General features: G+C 38.3%; 1 protein-coding gene across 1 annotated transcript in view; it reads left to right on the top strand.

The window, feature by feature from the left end:
• CC2D2B (coiled-coil and C2 domain containing 2B) overlaps nucleotides 1-25,265 on the top strand; it is a 118,455-nt gene that overhangs the window by 39,039 nt on the left and 54,151 nt on the right. Inside the window, exons 16-21 of the mRNA XM_059169342.1 lie at nucleotides 2,483-2,633; nucleotides 3,824-3,971; nucleotides 16,238-16,376; nucleotides 17,491-17,694; nucleotides 24,739-24,831; nucleotides 25,153-25,244. Coding sequence (XP_059025325.1) covers nucleotides 2,483-2,633; nucleotides 3,824-3,971; nucleotides 16,238-16,376; nucleotides 17,491-17,694; nucleotides 24,739-24,831; nucleotides 25,153-25,244 — 827 coding nt within the window. The remainder of the gene's footprint in view (nucleotides 1-2,482; nucleotides 2,634-3,823; nucleotides 3,972-16,237; nucleotides 16,377-17,490; nucleotides 17,695-24,738; nucleotides 24,832-25,152; nucleotides 25,245-25,265) is intronic.

Below are 25,265 nucleotides of genomic sequence, written 5' to 3'. Positions count from 1 at the left end.
TCAACCCTGGATGTGCAGCACTACTATTCATTTGCTCATGAGATGGAAGAGGGTTATTTAAACTATAATGTGTAACATAGCTATTGTTGGTATTGAATGATTTCTCCAAATTGTCTCTTTCAGTGTGTTGCTGAATTTGTATGTGTGTATGTGGTTTTATTCATTCATTCATTCATTCAATCTATTTATGTTTTGGATCCCTTTAAGAATCTGATGAAAGAACATACACACAAAAGACTCCTGGCCCCTGTCCAAAGACCCAGCCTAAGAACCCCTCCACTAAATGGAGAAGAAAATAGGACAATGGGAAAAAATTAGAAAAATTAAAGTAGTCTAGATAAGAAGTCTTAATGGCTAACATAGGGGTTAAACTTGCAACTAGACCTGAAAGGAAAGTTAGGAGGGAATAAATATTTTTATATGTGAGCATCGAGTGGGCTTTGGGGAGTAGGGAGAGAATTATGATTATAAATCTAAATCAAAGGTATTTTTACAATACCTAAAATAATTTTTTCTATCCCCGATGAGAGGCTACATTCATTTTGTTCATCTATACTTCAAGTTTCTGTCATCTTAAAATGTACCTCTGTTAAAACTTCTATTTAAAAAATACACTGAATATAGTATACGACTGTACCTAAAATAAATGTTGAATAATCCAGCCAGTTGAAGTATAAAACTTGCCTCCACCCCCAAGTAGATAAATGTGTATTTCAAATTCTTCATCATCTACAACTTAGAACATGATCTTAGCAAACTAAGAGGCAGGGAAAGAACGGAATCTCGCTGGGATTCAAGTGCACCAACCATGAGCAACTGAAAATGTTGCAAAATAAATCTATATGGCCTAACCTAACAGATTCTGACCCACATTTTGAATTTACTTCTTATCATTCCCTTTATTCATTTTTCACTTTAGCCAAACTGAACTGCTTGGGTTCCCCCCCGCCCCCCGCATACATCCTTGCAATTTCCTACTTCTGAGCTTTTGAACATTCTAGTTCTCCCACTTACAAGGCCCATCTTCATTCTTGACACTCCATCCCAGCCACACCGTGAGTTTGAGATCTGCCCTCAGGGGGCAGAGCTCTCCCAGGAGACTTCACTCATGAACGTGGAATTCTCTACCTTCACCTTTACTATCCAGGGCCTGGCCTCCAGCCCTGCAGTCCCAGAAACTGGATTTGACAGTCCATAAGAATGTCTATGTCCCCTAAACAAATCACAAGGCTGATCTATAAAATAAAAAATGCCAGTGTAACGTTTGAATATAGTTATCAGTATAGTTATGCCTCTTTTCACTTACCCAGTTTACTGATTTGCAGTAGGAAATTTCTTTCATAGGCCTGAACTTGCTGTAAGCCCATTAGCTATAAACCCTACATATCTTTCTGTGTTAGGGATGCCTTTGTCAAGGAACTAGTGTGCTGACTTCTAGTCACTCTTGCAGGGACAATATTTAGATGAGCAGAAAAAATAATTACTTCTTTGACTTTCCTTTTACTCTGATTTTTTGGCTAATTAACCATCCTTTTGATTGACACATTCTTACCTTTCAGGAAGCATTTTTTTTCCTCCTTGATTTTCTTCTTTGAGCACGTCACTATTTTCCCAAATATTGGCAGCACAGTATAGGTCAAAATAAGATTTTTGTTTAAAAAAAAAATTATGTTTGGGCATCAGGGTGGCTCAGTTGGTTAAGCCACTGCCTTTGGCTCAGGTCCTGCATCAGGCCCCCAGCTCCCCGGGGAGTCTGCTTCTCCCTCTGATCGTCTCCCCTCTTGTGCTCTCTCTCAAATAAACAAATAAAATCTTTTTAAAAATTAGGTTTATAGTTATGGCAGTGATGGACTGGTAGTAGAAAAGACAGCATACAGAATCAGAAGACCTGGGTCTAGTACCCAGTGGACATCTATGGAGCTGTCTATTCAACCCCTCCCTTTCTCCTCCTTCTGCGACTCTTTCTCCCTCCCCTACCTCCCACAGTTTGTTTAACTTGTCCTCTGATTCTATGAACCAGTGAATCTCCCTTTTCCTAAGCAATTCAACCTGGATCTCTACCATTTATAATAAAAACTAATGTAGTTTCATAGAGAGACTCAATTGCTGCATTTATAAAATTGGAAAAGTAATGCCTATTTCCTAATCATTTCTATCAGGCTTTATAAAGAACTTTAAAAGTGCTATGCAAAAGTAAGTTTTTTGAGTATTATGTTATATGTACCTCTATGCTCAGCCCTCTCTTTGTAATCCTTTAATTCAACTCATTTTCTCTGAAACAAGTAAAAGGCATTATTTTTAAGGATTTAAATGATTATTTCCTTTCTCATAATCATATGGATGAAATGCTCTAGAGAAATACCTATTTTATATGCTAGTATTTTTTTAAAAAGAATAAAAATGTGTTGAGGGTTCTCATTTTATCTCCCCACCCCCCATTTTATACTTTCAATGAGCCATCAGTTGTTTCTTTTATATTTAGGTTTATGAGATAAGTAAAAGAACAAGTTTACTGGCAAAACTATATTTACCTTTACCTAACAACACAGAGTTGAAAAGTAAAACTGTTTTGGAATATGTAGAATTTAGCTCTGATGAGCTGGTCATACCTGCGTGTGGAGAAGTAGGAAGCAGTAAGTTTATTTAACATGTCGCCCTCACACCTTCATTCTCTTCATGAGTTCTATATCCTACCTAACTCTGGGTCATTTATGTGAGTCCAGAGTGCTCTGTTTACACTATTAGCATTAAAGTGTATTAAATTCTCCTTTCAGATGTTAAATTAAAATTTTAAAAACTGTCTTGAATCAGATCTTTGAAAAATCTGGAATTTAGAATTGGCACCTGTGCTTTTCCTAAATCGCCTGAGACAAGAGCAATACACTCTCTGGAACAGGAGCTCTGCTCCTGAGTGGAGAGACTGCTCGGCTTCTGCCTCTCCTTCAGCAAAGCCTAAAGATCCTCTGGGACCTATTGATGCATCCTTGAGCTGAATAGAGAAGGAAGGTAGAGATGGAGTGAGAGAAAAAGAGAAAAGGAGAGAAGGATGAAGGGATATTTCTGTTCACTTGTTTCTCGATTGATTTCACTCCTCATGCAATGAAATACAAGTCAGCATGTCTGTGAGAACACCACCATTCCTCTCACTCCCCCCCGATGCCTTCTTTCACCTTCCTAGCTAGGAGTTTGACAGCTTCTTGTGTATGAACAAGTGGAAGGGAAGAATGAAAAAGTGAGCAATGAGGAGAGAGAAGGAAATAAGTAGGCAAAAAAGCCGGGGAAGGACAGCAATAAGAAAGGAATGTAGTTTGCTTAGAGTCCAGCTGAAGTGAGAAAATAGGGTTGTGGGAACCCAGAAGAAAAGACTTAGGGCAAAAAATTTAGAGAGCACCGGGAACTCAGAAGAAGTTTCAAGGAGTATTGTTAGGCCCTCTGGGTAGAGGGTGGGAAGACTCAGGACTGTAGGGAAAGGGGACAGAGTAGTAGCTGGCCTCCAGTTCTGTGGCCAGCTGTCCTTTCCTGCTGGAAGCCACTTCCAGAAAGAATGGTTAACGATGCTTCTAGTAGTAAGAAGAGGGTAATAGAGGGGCTCATCCCTAGGTCTTCAGATCAATATTTTCCTCTCTGTTTTGTAGTCTGTTTGAAGTAGTCTGCCTTGAGGTACCTTTGATGGAAAATGAGGGAGGGTTCTAAGATTAGAGCCAGATGTCACCATAGAAAAGCCTGGGGTTCCACAAGTAAATTGGAGGGGGGGGGGGAATCTACAATGTGTCACACTCTATGCTTTAATAAAAATTCATGTTTTAATACTTTTTATAAACAGACGTGCCTTTTCTTCTTGAGGGAAATGAAACTGAAGAAATTTGTCTTTTGACATCAGGAAAACTGAGCTACTCTCTATCGTGGGCTTTAGACGAAAATGGTATTCCTCTGACACCCATGTCACAGTCATTAAGATCTGCTTACTGCAGGTAATAAACTTTTATGCTTGACAAATAATGCCATTCCTCAACAAAGCATCACACAGAAACCTGTGTCTGTAAAAGAGAAAATTCTAGCAGTGGCAAGAGTAGTCTAGTTTATTTGGACTATTTATTTTTGTTTGGATTCATATGTAAGTGAATGTATCTCTTTAATGCTTAGATTTATAGTTATATGGATGATGGGAGAGGCTGTTCCATAGCTCTTGCAGGCAGAGGCCAAGACCCCCAAGGATTTTATCTCTGGATCCTTGGTATATCCCAGCCCTTCTGGATTATAAAAGAACCATTTATGCATTATCAATTTGCTAGAAAAAAAATCCTAGAAATCTTATTCTATGCCCTAGGACTTCTTAGAGAAATTGGGATTAATATCTAGATCATACCGCAAGTAGGATTACTAGAATTAACTACAATAAAAAATCTATAAAAAGGTAATGTTGCTTTATATATTGCTATATATTGCTGTGTTTGAATAAAACTAAATATAAAAAGCCAAGTAGATTCCCTCATTTCAAAAGGATGATAACAGAAAGATGTTTCCTCCTCCCGATCTAAACACATATATATTTTTTAAAACATTGTTATAACCAACTATATGACATTATGGAAAAGTCAGAACTATGGGAACAGTAAAACATCAGTAGTTGCCAGACATTAGGAAGAAACAAGGATGGATAGGCAGGGCACACATGATTTTTAGGGCAGTGAAACTCCTGTCTGTATGATATTATAATTGTAGATAAATGTCATCACATTTTGTCAAAATGCATAGAGTGTACATCACCGAGAGTAAAGCCTAATGTAAACTATGGACCTTGAGTGATAAAATGATGTGTCAGTCATTGATTGTAACAAATGCAACTCTTTTATTGCAATAAATGTAATAAATTATAATTCTGGTACAAGATATTGATAGTAGAGGAGATTGCATGTTTTGGTGGGGAGGGGACATACGGAAACTGTGCACTTTCTGATCAGTCTTGCTCTGAATCTGACTGCTCTTAAAAAAAGTATTTTTAAAATGATTTTTTTAATTTTTATTTTAGAAGATTTTATTTATTTATTTGACAGAGATCACAAGTAGATAGAGAAGCAGGCAGAGAGAGAGGGGGAAGCAGGCTCCTTGCTGAGCAGAGAGCCCAATGTGGGGCTCGATCCCAGGACCCTAAGATCATGACCTGAACCAAAGGCAGAGGCTTTAGCCCACTGAGCCACCCAGGTGCCCTAATTTTTTAAGTTTAAAACCTTGCTATAAATAACTTGGATTAAACAGGAAATCACAACTGAAATTAGAGACTGTTTTATAAATAACAGTGAGAACACTATGTATAAAGTCAGTGGCATATGTCCAGAGTCATAGTAAGAGTTCATAAATGATTTTCTTGGGAATAGTTTTAGAGAAAAACAAACAGTGTCAGTAGCACTCAGCAACTTTTGTTGAGAAGGCTGAGGTCATGGATGTGCATTATTTTCCTTTTTAATTTTAATTAAATTTTTATTTTTTTAACAATTTTTAAATTTTTAACAAACATATAATGTATTATTAGCCCCAGGTTAATTCACAGGTCTGTGAATTGCCTGGTTAAACAGTGATTTTTTTGTTTATGCAGTAAAACTTAAACTGACCCTGCCCAGGGGAACTTACTTAAATGCAAGTCTGGGAAACCAGTAGAATATGGCCGACCAGTCCCTGATAACAAAGCCCAAATACAAGGGCAGGTCAGGTCAGGTGGAGGTAAAGAGCCGGAATGCAGGGATGAGTTGGGCCAGATGGAGACATCCAATCATTAAAGTGTGCATACTGTCTCCCTAGCTACCAAGGAGTGTGGGCCCCGCCTTTTGGGCGCCAATCCTGACCAAGGTGATAGGCTAGTTCAAATAGCTACTATGGGGTGAATTGTAATTCAATTGGCCACCTGTGTGACCTAGCATGATTGTGCCGCTTTCTCTGTGTGTTACAATCTCCTTGGCCACCTGTGTGTGGCCAGGCTCAACCACATGGCCTCTGCTCTATAAAAGTTAGTCAGCAAGGCAGGGAGGGGTCGCCCTCTCTGTAAGAGGCAATCCCGACCAGACAGTTTGATTCTTAATGCTTGGTGCAAAATAAAGCTTTGCTTGACCTTCGCTTTGTATCAGTCTTGTTCCTTTGACCATGGATCCAACAACAGGACTCACCATAGCACATACCCCTCCTCCAATGTCCATCACACCACTACCCTCTCCCTACTCCTTTTTTATTTTTAAAACTGAAGTTTAAGTTTTGAGAAGAGGCTTTAAAATAAGACAGACAATAGAATCAAAGTATAAGTTTCTTGAAAATTGGGACAGTTTTTATCTTCTTAGAATAAATGATGAAATCCATAGAAAAAGAGCCAGAATATATTAGAAAGAGTATGTGATCCTTCAGAGTCAAGAAGATATTGAACCAGAGTATAAGTGATAGCTTGGCTCTAGAGAAGAGGAAACCTCTTCAAATCAGAGAAGGAAATGGAAATTGCTGTGTAGACAGGAACATAATTTTGATGATGTCCTTGTTTTGCTAAGGAAACAAAGTCATCTTCTTAGAGACCTGAATAATAGCATTTTAGAGAAAAGTGGACAGTTAATAAAGGAAATCCGTTTTGGAGTTAGTGAATAAGATTTTAATACTCTGAACCAATATATGCTTGTATTTCTTCGTTTTTCCCTAGCATCATCCCCACTGGGGCTATTCCCAATCTTTGCCTCCTTATACTATTCTTTTTTTTTTTTTTTTTTTTTTTTTGTTACTTTTTGGAGTCAAATATTTATTCTTCTTACTCTAAAGCTAACTTGTATATAGGTAATTTGAAATTTTCCTTTGTCTCCTTTAGGATCCTGAGGACATATTTATATCCTTTTCTTATGTTATCTTTAACTTCCATTTCCCTAAGATATTCAAGATTTATATTCAAGAAGCCTTCTTTGTTTTAAAAAAAACAAAGAAAAACCCAAGCATTTGATTAACCCCTGAAAACCCGTCTTGGCTGTTTTTTCTGTCTGAGTCCTCATTTGTGTAGTCTACTGATCTGTGTACAAGGCCTCCATTTTTCATTCACACATTCCTTCCCTAACTCAACCCATTTATTCCTGAACACTACCAGTGACCTTCTGGCCATAGTCACTGGCCTGTCCTCATCATTTTGCTTCTTGAAGTCTTTTCTTTCATGGCTTCCATGATGCTGCAGCTAGCAGTTCCACTTACTTGGGAACTCAGGTTTACAAAAGATGAAAAGCAGTTCCGTTAAAGATTGGAACAAATGATAGATTTCAAGAGGCAGTGAATCGCAAGAGGTTTCAAAGTCCAGAGCACTCTCTAAAGAAGTTAGCTTGGAACATGGGGGCTTAAGTGGGTAGGAGAAGAATCAATGAAACAAGATGGGATTGGGAGGGAGACAAACCATAAGTGACTCTTAATCTCACAAAATAAACTGAGGGTTGCTGAGGGCAGGGGGGGGGGGAGGGGTTGGGAGAATGGGGGTGGGGTTATGGACATTGGGGAGGGTATGTGCTTTGGTGAGTGCTGTGAAGTGTGTAAACCTGGCGATTCACAGACCTGTACCCCTGGGGATAAAAATATATGTTTATAAAAAATAAAAAAATTTAAAAAAAAAGAAGAAGAAGAAGTTAGCTTGGGGATGCCTGGTTGGCTCAGTGGGTTGAGTATCTGCCTTCGGCTGGGGTCATGATCCCAGGGTCCTGGTGATGTAGGTGAGGTTTAGTGTGAAGTCCAGAGCCCATGACCAAGAAAGAATTCTTGAGACATCTTTGGTGCAAAATGGTGATTTATTAAAGCACAGGACAGGACCTATGGGCAGAAAGAGCTGCTGCCCCAGGATTGTGAGCGGGTGGCAGGTTCTTTATGATGGGGTTGGGGGAGATAAGGAAAAAGGGAAATTTCAATAGAACTTTCATATGCTAAAGTGGACCTACAAGATACCTGATACCAGAGGCCTTGCCATTGGCACTGTCATTTTCCCCTTCTTAGCAACTTATTAAGATAGTTGGGAGATTCCTAAAGAATGTCACCTATGTCCCACCCAGGAGTGGGAGTGGAGGAAGGTTTCAGGGTTTCAGCCTTTGCTTTGTCCTCAGCCAGCCTTCTGGTCCCTCATCACTGGGATGGAGTCTCGCATCAGGCTCTCTGCTCGGCAGGGAGCCTGCTTCTCCCTCTCCCTCTGTCTGCTGTCCCCCCTGCTTGTGCTCTTTCCCTTTCTGTCAAATAAATAAAACCTTGAAAAGAAGTAGAAGAAGAAGTTAACTTGAAGTAAAACTTTACAGTTGGGACATCTGTGATCAAAGTGGTTGGTTCCAGAACTCTGCTCTACAGTTGTGGGCACTCAAGGACTGGTGCTGAGCAGAGGTTCCAGGAACCTGGGATGGGTGCTCCGAAAGGCAAGGCTGACTTGTGGGTGTCAGAGCATGGAGTTCTCCTTTGGAACAGGGAGATCTGAATGAAAGTATTCATGTACTTTCTGATTTACTCATTCACTTATTCATTCATCAATGAGCTGGAAATGAAGCAGTAAACCAAAAGATCTTGGAATACTTTAATATCACATTGAGCACACTTCTCAAATCTCAGTGATTATAGTCCAGAGTTTTCACTTAACACATTTTTAAAATATAGAAGTTTTTCTTATGCCCTCTAGTTAATGAAATTTTCTGACATGGTTAATTGACTTTTTGTATTTGTACCTCTTTATCTTCCACACCTTCATTCTACATGTACTTTTCTTGATGAAAATCTGCACCTTTACTAATCTTTCAGTTAGTTTCTGTGGCTAACAAATTTGTTTAGTTTTTGTGTACCTGAAAATATCTTTATTTTGTCCTCATTCTTGAATAATAGTTTGGGTATAAAATCTGAGGTTGATACTTATTTTCTCCTTCTTGACACTTTGAAGCTATGATTGCATAATCTTCTGGGATTTATCATTCTTTTTTTTTTTTTTTTTTTTTTTTTTATTTTTTATTTTTTATTTTTTATAAACATATATTTTTTATATACATATATTTTTATCCCCAGGTCTGTGAATCACCAGGTTTACACACTTCACAGCACTCACCAAATCACATACCCTCCCCAATGTCCATAATCCCACCCCCTTCTCCCCAACCCCCTCCCCCCGGCAACCCTCAGTTTGTTTTGTGAGATTAAGAGTCACTTATGGTTTGTCTCCCTCCCAATCCCATCTTGTTTCATTTATTCTTCTACGCACTTAAGCCTCCATGTTGCATCACCACTTCCTCATATCAGGGAGATCATATGATAGTTGTCTTTCTCTGCTTGACTTATTTCGCTAAGCATGATACGCTCTAGTTCCATCCATGTTGTTGCAAATGGCAAGATTTCATTTCTTTTGATGGCTGCATAGTATTCCATTGTGTATATATACCACATCTTCTTGATCCATTCATCTGTTGATGGACATCTAGGTTCTTTCCATAGTTTGGCTATTGTGGACATTGCTGCTATAAACATTCGGGTGCATGTGTCCCTTTGGATCACTACATTTGTATCTTTAGGGTAAATACCCAATAGTGCAATTGCTGGGTCATAGGGCAGTTCTATTTTCAACATTTTGAGGAACCTCCATGCTGTTTTCCAGAGTGGCTGCACCAGCTTGCATTCCCACCAACAGTGTAGGAGGGTTCCCCTTTCTCCGCATCCTCGCCAGCATCTGTCATTTCCTGACTTGTTGATTTTAGCCATTCTGACTGGTGTGAGGTGATATCTCATTGTGGTTTTGATTTGTATTTCCCTGATGCCAAGTGATATGGAGCACTTTTTCATGTGTCTGTTGGCCATCTGGATGTCTTCTTTGCAGAAATGTCTGTTCATGTCTTCTGCCCATTTCTTGATTGGATTATTTGTTCTTTGGGTGTTGAGTTTGCTAAGTTCTTTATAGATTCTGGACACTAGTCCTTTATCTGATATGTCGTTTGCAAATATCTTCTCCCATTCTGTCAGTTGTCTTTTGATTTTGTTAACTGTTTCCTTTGCTGTGCAAAAGCTTTTGATCTTGATGAAATCCCAGTAGTTCATTTTTTCCCTTGCTTCCCTTGCCTTTTGCGTTGTTCCTAGGAAGATGTTGCTGCGGCAGAGGTCGAAGAGGTTGCTGCCCGTGTTCTCCTCAAGGATTTTGATGGATTCCTTTCGTACATTGAGGTCCTTCATCCATTTTGAGTCTATTTTTGTGTGTGGTGTAAGGAAATGGTCCAATTTCATTTTTCTGCATGTGGCTGTCCAATTTTCCCAGCACCATTTATTGAAAAGGCTGTCTTTTTTCCATTGGACATTCTTTCCTGCTTTGTCGAAGATTAGTTGACCATAGAGTTGAGAGTCTATTTCTGGGCTCTCTATTCTGTTCCATTGATCTATGTGTCTGTTTTTGTGCCAGTACCATGCTGTCTTGATGATGACAGCTTTGTAATAGAGCTTGAAGTCCGGAATTGTGATGCCACCAACGTTGGCTTTCTTTTTCAATATCCCTTTGGCTATTCGAGGTCTTTTCTGGTTCCATATAAATTTTAGAATTATTTGTTCCATTTCTTTGAAAAAGATGGATGGTACTTTGATAGGAATTGCATTAAATGTGTAGATTGCTTTAGGTAGCATAGACATTTTCACAATATTTATTCTTCCAATCCAGGAGCATGGAACATTTTTCCATTTCTTTGTGTCTTCCTCAATTTCTTTCATGAGTACTTTATAGTTTTCTGAGTATAGATTCTGTGTCTCTTTGGTTAGGTTTATTCCTAGGTATCTTATGGTTTTGGATGCAATTGTAAATGGGATTGACTCCTTAATATCTCTTTCTTCTGTCTTGCTGTTGGTGTAGAGAAATGCAACTGATTTCTGTGCATTGATTTTATATCCTGACACTTTACTGAATTCCTGTATAAGTTCTAGCAGTTTTGGAGTGGAGTCTTTTGGGTTTTCCACATATAGTATCATATCATCTGCGAAGAGTGATAATTTGACTTCTTCTTTGCCGATTTGGATGCCTTTAATTTCCTTTTGTTGTCTGATTGCTGAGGCTAGGACCTCTAGTACGATGTTGAATAGCAGTGGTGATAATGGACATCCCTGCCGTGTTCCTGACCTTAGCGGAAAAGCTTTCAGTTTTTCTCCATTGAGAATGATATTTGCGGTGGGTTTTTCATAGATGGCTTTGATGATATTGAGGTATGTGCCCTCTATCCCTACACTTTGAAGAGTTTTGATCAGGAAGGGATGTTGTACTTTGTCAAATGCTTTTTCAGCATCTATTGAGAGTATCATATGGTTCTTGTTCTTACTTTTATTGATGTGTTGTATCACATTGACTGATTTGCGGATGTTGAACCAACCTTGCAGCCCTGGAATAAATCCCACTTGGTCGTGGTGAATAATCTTTTTAATGTACTGTTGAATCCGATTGGCTAGTATTTTGTTGAGTATTTTCGCATCTGTGTTCATCAAGGATATCGGTCTATAGCTCTCTTTTTTGGTGGGATCCTTGTCTGGTTTTGGGATCAAGGTGATGCTGGCCTCATAAAATGAGTTTGGAAGTTTTCCTTCCATTTCTATTTTTTGGAACAGTTTCAGGAGAATAGGAATTAGTTCTTCTTTAAATGTTTGGTAGAATTCCCCCGGGAAGCCGTCTGGCCCTGGGCTTTTGTTTGTTTGGAGATTTTTAATGACTGTTTCAATCTCCTTACTGGTTATGGGTCTGTTCAGGCTTTCTATTTCTTCATGGTTCAGTTGTGGTAGTTTATATGTTTCTAGGAATGCATCCATTTCTTCCAGATTGTCAAATTTATTGCCGTAGAGTTGCTCATAGTATGTTCTTATAATAGTTTGTATTTCCTTGGTGTTAGTTGTGATCTCTCCTCTTTCATTCATGATTTTATTTATTTGGGTCCTTTCTCTTTTCTTTTTGATAAGTCGGGCCAGGGGTTTATCAATTTTATTAATTCTTTCAAAGAACCAGCTCCTAGTTTCGTTGATTTGTTCTATTGTTTTTTTGGTTTCTATTTCATTGATTTCTGCTCTGATCTTTATGATTTCTCTTCTCCTGCTGGGCTTAGGGTTTCTTTCTTGTTCCTTCTCCAGCTCCTTTAGGTGTAGGGTTAGGTTGTGTACCTGAGACCTTTCTTGTTTCTTGAGAAAGGCTTGTACCGCTATATATTTTCCTCTCAGGACTGCCTTTGTTGTGTCCCACAGATTTTGAACCGTTGTATTTTCATTATCATTTGTTTCCATGATTTTTTTCAATTCTTCTTTAATTTCCCGGTTGACCCATTCATTCTTTAGAAGGATACTGTTTAGTCTCCATGTATTTGGGTTCTTTCCAAACTTCCTTTTGTGGTTGAGTTCTAGCTTTAGAGCATTGTGGTCTGAAAATATGCAGGGAATGATCCCAATCTTTTGATACCGGTTGAGTCCTGATTTAGGACCGAGGATGTGATCTATTCTGGAGAATGTACCATGTGCACTAGAGAAGAATGTGTATTCTGTTGCTTTGGGATGAAATATTCTGAATATATCTGTGATGTCCATCTGGTCCAGTGTGTCATTTAAGGCCTTTATTTCCTTGCTGATCTTTTGCTTGGATGACCTGTCCATTTCAGTGAGGGGAATATTAAAGTCCCCTACTATTATTGTATTGTTGTTTATGTGTTTCTTTGATTTTGTTATTAATTGGTTTATATAGTTGGCTGCTCCCACGTTGGGGGCATAGATATTTAAAATTGTTAAATCTTCTTGTTGGACAGACCCTTTGAGTATGATATAGTGTCCTTCCTCATCTCTTATTACAGTCTTTGGCTTAAAATCTAATTGATCTGATATAAGGATTGCCACTCCTGCTTTCTTCTGATGTCCATTAGCATGGTAAATTCTTTTCCACCCCCTCACTTTAAATCTGGAGGTGTCTTCGGGCTTAAAATGTGTTTCTTGGAGGCAACATATAGATGGGTTTTGTTTTTTTATCCATTCTGATACCCTGTGTCTTTTGACAGGGGCATTTAGCCCATTCACATTCAGGGTAACTATTGAGAGATATGAATTTAGTGCCATTGTATTGCCTGTAAGGTGACTGTTACTGTATATGGTCTCTGTTCCTTTCTGATCTACCACTTGTAGGCTCTCTCTTTGCTTAGAGGACCCCTTTCAATATTTCCTGTAGAGCTGGTTTGGTATTTGCAAATTCTTTCAGTTGTTGTTTGTCCTGGAAGCTTTTAATCTCTCCTTCTATTTTCAATGATAGCCTAGCTGGATATAGTATTCTTGGCTGCATGTTTTTCTCGTTTAGTGCTCTGAAAATATCATGCCAGCTCTTTCTGGCCTGCCAGGTCTCTGTGGATAAGTCAGCTGCCAATCTAATATTTTTACCATTGTATGTTACAGACTTCTTTTCCCGGGCTGCTTTCAGGATTTTCTCTTTGTCATTGAGACTTGTAAATTTTACTATTATGTGACGGGGTGTGGGCCTATTCTTATTTATTTTGAGGGGCATTCTCTGAACCTCCTGAATTTTGATGCTTGTTCCCTTTGCCATATTGGGGAAATTCTCCCCAATAATTCTCTCCAGTATACCTTCTGCTCCCCTCTCACTTTCTTCTTCTTCTGGAATCCCAATTATTCTAATGTTGTTTCGTCTTATGGTGTCACTTATTTCTCGAATTCTCCCCTCGTGGTCCAGTAGCTGTTTGTCCCTCTTTTGATCAGCTTCTTTATTCTCTGTCATTTGGTCTTCTATATCACTAATTCTTTCTTCTGCCTCATTTATCCTAGCAGTGAGAGCCTCCATTTTTGATTGCACCTCATTAATAGCTTTTTTGATTTCAACTTGGTTAGATTTTAGTTCTTTTATTTCTCCAGAAAGGGCTTTTATATCTCTCGAGAGGGTTTCTCTAATATCTTCCATGCCTTTTTCGAGCCCGGCTAGAACCTTGAGAATTGTCATTCTGAACTCTAGATCTGACATATTACCGATGTCTGTATTGATTAGGTCCCTAGCCTTCGGTACTGCCTCTTGTTCTTTTTTTTGTGGTGAATTTTTACGTCTTGTCATTTTGTCCAGATAAGAGTAAATGAAGGGGCAAGTAAAATACTAAAAGGGTGGCAACAACCCCAGGAAAATATGCTTTAGCCAAATTAGAAGAGATCCAAAATCGTGAGTGGGGAGAAAGGGGATAAAAAGAGGTTCAAAAAGGAAGAAAGAAAAAAGAAAAAAAAAAAAAAAAAGAAAAGAATTTTTTTTTAAAAAAGAAAACACCTAAGAAAAATGTAAAAAAATATATATATATATTAGATAAACTAGTAAAAAATCGTTAAAAAAGAAAAAGGTAACAGTTAAAAAAAAAAAAAATTTTACCCGAAGGCGAGAAAAAAAAAAAAAATGAAAAAGAAAAAATTAAATTAACTGCAAGACTAAAAAAAATCACAGGAAAAAAGCCATGAGTTCCGTGCTTGGCTTTCTCCTCCTCTGGAATTCTGCTGCTCTCCTTGGTATTGAAACCGCACTCCTTGGTAGGTGAGCTTGGTCTCGGCTGGATTTCTTGTTGATCTTCTGGGGGAGGGGCCTGTTGTAGTGATTTTCAAGTGTCTTTGCCCCAGGCGGAATTACACCGCCCTTACCCGGGGCCGGGGTGAGTAATCCGCTCGGGTTTGCTTTCAGGAGCTTTTGTTCCCTGAGCGCTTTCCGTAGAGTTCCAGAGGACGGGAATACAAATGGCGGCCTCCTGGTCTCCGGCCCGGAGGAGCCGAGAGCCCAGGGCCCCACTCCTCAGTGCGCCCTCAGAGAACAGCGCCCAGTTACTCCCGTCTGCCTGACCTCCGGCCGCGCTCCGAGCTCACCGAGCCTGCGACCGGTTCAAGGTAACACGGAGCTGCGAGCTTACTGTCGGCTCTGTCTCTGTAGCCGGCTTTCCCGTTCCAATACCCGCAAGCTCTGCGACACTCAGACACCCCCGATCCTTCTGTGACCCTGCGGGACCTGAGGCCACGCTGACCCCGCGTGGGCTTCGCTCCGGTTTAGCCTCTGGAGCGATGTCCCTCCGCGGAACAGACTTTTAAAAGTCCTGATTTTGTGCGCGGTTGCTCCGCCGCTTGCCGGGAGCCGGCCCCTCCCCCCGGGGTCTATCTTCCCGTCGCTTTGGATTCACTTCTCCGCCGGTCCTACCTTTCAGAAAGTGGTTGTTTTTCTGTTTCCAGAATTGCTGTTCTTCTTCTCTTCGATCTGCCGATGGATTTTCAGGTGTTTGCAATCTTTAGATAAGCTATCTAGCTGATCTCCGGCTAGCTGAAGCAGTCTCAGCTTGCTACTTCTCCGCCATCTTGACTCCTCCCCTTGGGATTTATCATTCTTATTTAAAAGTCGCCATGTTGATGTTTTGTAGACAATCTGTCTTTCCTCCCTAATAACCTTACCTTTTTTTAGCATAACAGTATTCATTATTTTTGCACCACACCCAGTGCTCCATGCAATCTGTGCCCTCTCTAATACCCATCACCTGGTTCCCCCAACCTCCCACTCCCTGCCACTTCAAACCCCTCAGATTGTTTTTCAGAGTCCGTATTCTCTCATGGTTCACCTTCCAATGCTTTTTTTTTTCTTAATTCATAGAGACAGAAAGCCAGTAGTTGGGAGTAGAGAGGAATGGGGAGTTGTTGTTTAACAATTTCTTTTTGGAATGAGAAAAATTCTGGAAATAGGTAGTGACGGTAGTTGTCCAACACTGTGAGTATACTTAATGCTACTTAATTGTGTTACTTGCTTGGCATTTGGTTGTGGAGAAGGGAGTACAGGGGACAAAGAGATTTTGGCATAGCCCACAGCTGAACACCTATGCGGACGACTGGAGGAATTATAGTAGCATAGGCAGGAGATGTGCTAAGGTCTTTATTACTCTCCCTGAGGAAGAAATCATGGGAGTACATTGAAATCCAATCACAACTTTTTAATTTTAAGGCTGTAACTGGATAAGTTTCTCTCCCTAGTCTATTAATTAACATGTAAGCTTTGCCTCAGCCTTTGTGACCTGGGCTAGCACTCTTCCTATGAAAAGGAATATTTCTTACATGATGGTATAAGAAATCATATCTCAGGCCCTAGAGATCTCTTGTGACAAAGATATCAAAACAGTTCAAATATAAGGACAGAAATGGGAATTAAAAGAAGAATACTCATACTTCACGTATTTGTAATTTTGCTTATATTCAAAGAAATTTTTCTCTATGTTAGTGTGTTAAGGAATGTAGATGCAAGAGGGGTTCCTGGAATTCCATGGCTCATTAATGCACAGAAGCTTTTTGAGTGGGCAAATGAAGTAAAAATTGATCCAAATAATCCAGAATATTCTGATCTAATGGAATTTATTATGGTAAGTTATGGCAAGTATCAGGACTGTATATTCCATTTCCTAAGCTCTACCCCCTTATACTTCGTAGTTTGCTGTATATTTTTCTAGGCACCAGGAGGCATATAAAGATAACTCTGAGGACAGATACGATTTTCAACCAGTTTTATAGTATTGTAAAGACAATTAGAAATTCAACAACTGAAATAATTGCTACTTAGGCCTGATGGTTGGTACTCTGCCATTGCTTTGCAGCCTGCAGTACATCCTATAGGCTAACCTTCAGGCAAGCATCTCTTGTACAACTACTGAGTACCCATGGTATTCTAGATGCCAGCGCTATAAAGATGATCTATAGACACATTCCTACCCTCAAAGACAGTTCATTGCTTCTATTCTTTCTTATAACCACCTAAATGGCTCTGTATGCCTCAAACATGCATTCTTCATGTGTTCATTCATGTCATTCCCTCTGCCTAGAAGGGCACCCTGGGTGGCTATCTTACCTACCATGCAAGTCTGATGAAGGTTCCACTGATAACCTCAATTAGATGTGGGCCCTTCTTTCCATTTCCTCCTATTAACTTTTTCTTTCTCTTTATAAATTCTCTGACTCTGATATCATTCTGCCTTTTACTATAGTTTTTCATTCTGTGTTTTATCTTTCCTTATAGAACTATGGTGAATAAATCTTTGATAGCTAGCTAGCACTCTTCCCTGCATGGACCATGTCTGCACATTTGCATTTATTGAGTAAAGCAATGCATAGATTATTGCAGTTAAGCTTCCCAGCTAAGGTTCTCTGTTGATTACAGGTATACAGAAATATTGATCCTTTCTCAGCATTTATGGCAAAGAGATATGAATAGGTCTCATCTTTTAACCCAGTGTGCAATATAAATATTCTCATTTTTCATATCTGTCATGACCAGGAAAAGATTGGCAAGCCATGGAGGTTGGATTTTATTTTTTCTTTTTTTTCCCCAGATTCTATCTATGTATAGAGTCATTGCTCCATTTCCTTCATATACGACAACTCTAACATCTAGCAGTTGAAGGGAAAAAAGTGTTTTGAAATGATTCTCAAATTTTAAAAATTAATATTTTAAGTGAAAACTCTATTATTTATGTTTTATAGTACATGAAACATAAAGGACAGGACATTCCAAAATATTTTCGTCTGGAACAGTTGCAAGATGAATTTAACTTTGTTTCTGAAGAAGAAATGAAAAAGAGTAAACGTTTCCAGCTATTGCAACTTAGAAATGCCGGTCAGCTAGACATTTTCCTTTTGCAGCAAATACCCCTTTACGACAAGGATATTCCAGATTTAGTCTTCCAGGTATGTGATTTCTATTTGAATATTGTTTATTGTATGATAAATTAATATTTTTGTTGCTTTAAATCTATCTTAATTTTTTCTTTTTTTAACAAATAAGTTTAGATTAAAAACCTATTTTAAAAATAGGTTATAATAGACTAAATTTTGTTATTATCTATAAGAAAAACATGGATAAACTCTTTGATATTTGTCTTCATTTTATTCTGTACTGAAAGTTAATTGCAATAAGCTACTTAATATTAAATAAAAGTCGTTTTAAAAAATAGTGTGTGTTTGTTTTTGTTATTGCCACACAGCCATCCTTTAGCTTGTATACCTTGACTTAGAGGATACACAAACAAAACTATACAGGACTCATTACATTTAAAACTCAAGGATATTCATATTCTGAACCAAATGGATTGTCTGGAGACTCTCTTTGGTGTGGCTCAGAGGTAAAAGGGGAAATGCAAATTAATGATTTTTCAATGACAATATCTTAGCACCACCAGTCAGTACATTTGACTATTATCATCATATAATGATAGGATTTGCAGATAATTCATAACTTTAACAAAAAAGAGTGAGTAGAAATATATGTAATCACAAACTGACCAATTGGTATTTGACTTCAGGTTTAATTATGGTCAATCTCCTGTTCTGAGACCTTAGGAACTTCAGTTAGCAAACTAGAATGGGAAGGCCTTAGGATAGCTTAAAATAGCTAGAAAGTTACTCCGTTTCCTCCTGCTGCTTCTCTTCAGTGATTGGGTTTACTTCTACAGTTCCATAAACTGTGACAGGCAGAGCACAAGGCTCAGGATAATTGGGAATATAACCTCATAAAAGAGGAACTGTTTCTGCTCTTGAAACTAGGAGCTTTCCTTATCTTTTTTTAAAAAAAGATTTTATTTATTTATTTGACAGAGAGAGATCACAAGTAGGCAGAGAGGCAGGCAGAGACGGGGTGGGGGTGCAGGGAAGGAACAGGCTCCCCCACCGAGCAGAGAGCCCGATGTAGGGCTTGATCCCGGGACCCCAAGACCATGACGCAAGCCGAACGCAGAGATGTTATAACCCACTGAGCCACCCATGTGCCCCAGGGCTTTCCTTATCTTATTTGAACTATTCAGAGAAGAGAAAAGCAGGGAAAGTAATCCTACTCATTTTCTGAGTCTGATATAACTCTCATACCAAAATTGAGCAAGGAGGACAGGAAATAATCATTTTGGATCATTTTACTTATGAGCATAGTTGTAAAATTCTAATAAAATTTCAGCAAATTGGTAAACAATGTATTGTATATAAATATATAATTACGCTTTATAATCCAAGAGGGTTTGTTTTCACGTAACAAAGCTAATTTAATTTGGGAATCTATTAATATAATTTACCATGTTAACAGGATTAAGGAAGGAAAGATATGCTTCTCTTAATAAATGCCCAGAAGGCATTTAATAAAATCAGTGCTCATTCATGATGAAAGTTCTTAGTATATTAGCATTAAAAGGGAATTTTTTCTTTTTTTAGTTTTTATTTTAATTCCAGTTTGCTAACATGCAGTGTTATATTAGTTTCAGATGTACCATATAGTGACTGAGCAGTTCCATGCAATACCCAGTGCTCATGAGTGGTGCACTGTTCATCTCTATCACCTGTTTCACCCACTCTCCCCCACACCCTTCTCTGGCAACCATCAAGTTGTTCTCTATAGTTAAGAGTCTGTTTCTTGGTTTCTCTCTCTCTCCTCTCTTTTTCCCCTTTGCTTGTTTTGTTTCTTAAATTCCACATATGAGAGAAATCATGTGCTATTTGTCTTTCTCTGACTGACTTATTTCATTGAGCATAATACTCTCTAGCTCCATCCATCTTGTTGCAAATGGAAAGATTTCATTCTTTTTATGGCTGAATAATATTTCGTTGTGTACATATACCCCATATTTATCCATTCTTTGATTGATGGGTACTTGGGCTGCTTCCATATCTTAGCTATTGTAAATAATGCGTAGGGGTGCATGTACCCTTTTGAATTAGTGTTTTTTAATTCTTTGGGTAAATACCCAGTAGAGCAATTGCTGGATCGTAGGGTATTCCTATTTTTAACTCTTTGAGGGACCTCCATACTGTTTTCCACAGTGGCTGCACCAGCTTGCATTCCCACCGACAGTGCAAGAGAGTTCCCTCTCTCCAAATTCTTGCCAACACCTGTTGTTTCTTGTGTTGTTGGTGTTAGCCATTCTGACAGGTGTGAGTTGATATCTCATTGTAGTTGTGATTTGCATTTCCCTGATGGCAAACGATGATGAGTATCTTTTCATGTGTCTGTTGGCCATCTGTATGTCTTCTTTGGAGAAATGTCTGTTCATGTCTTCTGCCCATTTTTTCATTGGATTTTGCAGGGGGAGGTGTTGAGTTTGGTAAGCTCTTTATATATTTTAGATACTAACCCTTTACTGGATATGTCATTTACAAATATTTACAAATATTTTCTCCCATTTCTTAAGTTGCCTTTTAGTTTTGTTGACTGTTTCCTTAGAAGAGAACTTCTTTAAACTGATTAAGAATGTTAAAACATTTTTGTTTTTTTCTGATGATGTGAACTGCATTGAAAGGAATGCTTCTTCTAAATCCTGGAATTGAGAGGGTGGGAGGAGAGACAAGAAGGGACCACCTATATACCCACTGGATGATTACATTGAGTCTCAGATGTAATTCGCCAGTAATGCAGAAACATACAGAAAGCAGAGCAGAACACAGGACGAGAGAGCTGCAACAAATTTTGTTGCTGGTTTTTCCTGAACTTCGCTATCCTAATGGGGAGTAAGCTTCTTGTGACATGTCCACACAAAGTGGGGTTTTGCCGGAGTTAACAAAACAAATTGAAACAACAGCAACAACAACAAAAAATCAAATAAACAAAAAATCCTTGTACACAATAGGCAAGGTTTACTAACTACTCCAGGAGAATTAACACTTGCCGTGATAAAAGCACTTCTATTTAAGGGAATGTTTACAGACATGGTACTCCTGGGGTTCTTGGTCACTAAGGCCATATTATCCTTCAAGAAAAGAAATAGAGGGGCTCCTGGGTGGCTCAGTAGGTTAAAGCCTCTGCCTTTGACTCAGGTCATGAAAAAAAAAAAAAAAAAAGAATAGACTTATCTGTTAAGTGGTTCTGGTCATCTAGTTAGAAAGAAATAAAATTAAATTCAGACCTTACAACAGAGGTCCTGGGATCGAGGCCGCATCAGGCTCTATGCTCAGTGGGGAGCCTGCTCCCCTTCCTCTCTCTCTGCCTGCCTCTCTGCCTACTTGTGATCTCTGTCAAATAAATAAATAAAATCTTAAAAAAGAAAGAAAGAAAGAAAGAAAGAAAGAAAGAAAGAAAGAAATAGAGCCAGTACCCAGGTGTCCCTGAACAAATTGTCTGTCTCTAGTTTTTTCAGCATTTTGGAAGACCTATTCCTTATACCACCACCCCCGCCCCCGCCCCTCACTGTGAATTAATACCCTATTAATTGTATGGCTCAGGATCAGAAATCTGTTTCCTCATAGATTTCTATACAAACATTATACTTAGTGGATAGACATCAGTTTTCCCATTAGTCTGAACAACATAAGGATGGCCACTATCCTCTCTCCCAATAAGACCCAATGCTTTAAGAGAGAAAGAAGAAAATTAGAAAAGACAAACTGCCCTTGTTTGCAGAAAATATATTTATCTACATGGAAAACATAAGAGAAACTACAGCAAACTGTCACAACTAGTAAATTTGTTGAATATAACATCCATATTTAAAATGACTTTTTTATTGCAAAAGGAACACTGTACATCTACAATGGAGATACCTAGCTGACCTAGCTGTCACCATCCTGACTCAGTGATCCAGCTTAATCTTGTTAATAGTAGTAGGCAGAATAATGCCCCCCCCAAAGATGTCCACTCCCTAATCCATGGAACATGTGAATTCGTTCTGTCACATTGTTTAAAATAGGGACATTATCCTGGATTATCTGGGTGGGACCTAATCTAATTACAGTGAGTCTTTAAAAGTAGAGAAATTTTTCCAACTGGGAGCAAAAGCTGCAGCAAAAGAAATCAGATTAGTCATGAGAAGTTGCTGACTCTGAGACTTAGAGGACCACCTGCAAAGCCTGGTGAGAGGTGCCTGGAGCTAAGAGCAGGCTCTACCTGATGGTGGCAAAGGAAGGACACCTCAGTCACACAGCGGCAGGGCACTGAATTCTGCTCACGTCAATGAGCTTGGAAAAAGATCCTTCCCAGACCTTCCTGATAAGAACCTAGCAGGCCTACAATTTGACATCAGCCTTGCAAAACCCGGTACAGAGAAACCAGCTGACACAACTGGAACTTCTCACCTACGGAATTGTGAAATACTCAATTTGTGTTGTCGAAGTAACTTAATTTGTAATAATTTGTTATAGCAGGAAGAGAAAACTAATACACTTATAAAAGACATCCAGACATTATTGCCCCTTACATGATACAGGGCGAAATATACAACATCATGTATGAAATCTCCTTGCCACGGATGTGTAATCTGAATCAAAGTTTTGTCAAGACTTAAGTTGTCTTAAGACTTAAGGTTAATTTGTTTACAAGAAGTATGAGGAATAGAGAAACAAGTTAAATGGTACGACAAGGAAACAATCAAATTTGGAATGTGAGACAACTAGCGAGCAAGGACTTAATGGAGGAAATTATAAAACATTTTGAATGATGTAAAAAAGAAATTTGAGTAAATGTTCACTGATAGGAAGTTGTAAGGAGACAGCTTTGTAGGGTGCCAGTCCTTCCTCAATTATTTTGTAAATGTAGTTATGCAATTCCAAACCAGTGAAATAGAACAGAGGGCCTCAAAACAGACTTAAGCGTATGTAGAAACTTTATATTTGATGAGTATCATTACATATAAGTTGGAAAAGAATGGACTTTCGGGGCACCTGGTAGCTCAGTGGGTTAAGCAGCTGCCTTTGATTCAGGTCATGATCTCGGGGTCCTGGGACCGAGCCCTGAAGTCAGGTTCTCTGCTCAGCAAGGAGTCTGCTTCTCCCTGTCCCTCTGCACCTCCCCACTGCTCATGATCTTGCTACTTTTTCTCAAATGAATAAATTTTTAAAAATCCTTGAAAAGGAACTCCTGGGTGGCTCACTTTGTTAAGTGTCTGCCTTTATCTCTGGTCATGATCCCCGAGTTCTGGGATCAAGTCTTGTAGGGGGCTCCCTGCTTAGCTGGGAGCCTACTTCTCCCTCTGCCTGCTGCTCCCCCTGCTTGTGCTTGCTCTCCCTATCTCTCTCTGACAAATAAATAAATACAGTCCTTAAATTAAAAAAAAAAAATCTTAAAAAAAAAAAAGAATAGACTATCTGTTAAGTGGTTCTGGTCATCTCTTTAGAAAGAAAAAAAATTAGGGGCACCTGGATGGCTCAGTGGGTTAAGGCCTCTGCTTTCGGTTCAGGTCATGATCCCAGGGTCCTGAGATGCAGCCCCAAGTCAGGCTCTCTGCTTAGCGGGGAGCCTGTTTCCTCCTCTCTCTCTCTCTGCCTTCTTCTCTGCCTACTTGTGATCTCTGTCTGTCAAATAAATAAATAAAATCTTTAAAAAAAAAGAAATAAAATTAAATTCAGACCTTTATAAAAGCAATAAATACCATGTGTAATGAAGACTACATGTGAATTATATTAATTATGCTAGATTTAAAATAAAAAATAAGAAAAGGATTACATGTGAAAAGCAAAACTTTAAATAGATTTCTTAATCTTGGGGTAAGAAAGTATTTCTTAAAACTCAAAAAGTACAAATTTTTAAAAAGATTAATTTGTTATGAAAGTTAAAACCCTACAGATTAAGCCAATATATTTGCAACACATATAACAAAAAGTTAATATCTAGATATTATAATATCAAGTAGCTCCTATAAATCAATACTTTAAAGAGTAAAGTGGTAGGAAATATTAATTTATCTTTAAGTAAAAGTTGTTACTTGTCAACCGAATTAAATTCAAGATTTCTTGCAGATAATTGGAAGAACAAATAAATTACTTTCAGATAAAAGAATGCTTGTTGTAACGTGGCTGAAAGTTCTAAAGTATCTACTTCATTACTCTTGTGTATTTTTTAATATTATCCATAATGTAAGACAATCTCCATGTGCATTAGGGATGTATCCCACAAATGCAGATATAACAGGTGCAGATTTATTCTGAATTATATAGATGAAGCAGTCTGACAAATAATCTTATACCAACTACTGGATGTAAAATTAAAGTTATTGATTAACTTTTTAAAGTTAGAAGTTAAGGGGCACCTGGCTGGTTCAGTTGGTGGAGAGTGCAACTCTTGATCTTGGGGTTGTGAGTTCAAGTCCCACATTGGGTGTGGAGATTACTTTAAAAAAATCTTAAAAAAAATAAAGTTAGAAGTTAAACATTAAAGCTATTGATACTATACGACTTCCCATATGTTTTGTTTTCAGTGGTTTCCAGGTAAATACACACATAAAGAATACTTTGCAGTCATTTTCACATTTTTTCATAATTTTTTGTCAATCATAATTTTTTTCTCAACATTATGTTATTTTAATTTTTTTACATTTTTAAAAATACTTTATTTGAGAGAGAGAGTGTGTGTGTGTGTGAGAGGGAGCACAAGCCACAGGGAAGGGTGCAGGGAGAGGGAGAAGCGGACTCCCTGCTGAGTAGGGAGCTCGATGTGGGGCTCGATACCAGGACCCTGGGATCATGACCTGAGCCAAAGGTAGATGTTTTACTGACTGAACCACCCAGGTGCACCAACATTATGCTATTTTTAAAGATGAACGGACCTCATCCTAGAAGCAAAGAAATATAGTCAAAAGCTGTTCTTAGCTAATGCTCAGTGGAAGAATCTGAAAGAAATATGTTTTTTTTTCCTCTCATGCCAGAGTGTTGTCTGTGTCTTCTACACATAAACCGAATATTTAATATTTTACATCTTATTGCAGTGTATCAGACCCTGAACTCTGTTACACTGAAGAGGTAAAACTAACTTAATTCTCTGTTTAGGAATATGAAAGTCAGATAGAGAAGGATATCTCCATTTCAGATGTCAATTCCATTATTGCACAAAGAATTAATTCTGCCAATTTTCTGAAAAAGGTAACAATAACAGAATAGTATTATCGGTATGTTTGCATTTATTTTTGTAAAATCCTAATCTCCCTTTACATTCATTGCTTGCAAAAATTAGGACTAAAAAATTGCACCAATACATTGGGAAGGGTATGTGCTATGGTGAGTGCTGTGAAGTGTGTAAACCTGACGATTCACAGACCTGTACCCCTGTGGCAAATAATACATTATTCGTTAGTAAAAAAATAATAATAATAATTTAAATTTAAAAATTGTACCATTAGCATTGTAAATACTTAACCTTCAAATATAAACTATTATTTCTTTAAATTAAATTTTTTTTTGTAGATGAGAAGGTTGATAATGAAAAGAATTGTCAAAGTTAGCAAATTTAACTTATCAGATGTTGTGGCTGATTATGAAGAAATTGTATCTGCAAGGTACATCATAAAAATTACTTT

This window comes from Mustela lutreola, chromosome 4, assembly GCF_030435805.1.
Source record: "Mustela lutreola isolate mMusLut2 chromosome 4, mMusLut2.pri, whole genome shotgun sequence".
In the NCBI taxonomy this organism is placed as follows: domain Eukaryota; kingdom Metazoa; phylum Chordata; class Mammalia; order Carnivora; family Mustelidae; genus Mustela; species Mustela lutreola.
This window is presented reverse-complemented; position numbering and strand designations above follow the sequence as displayed.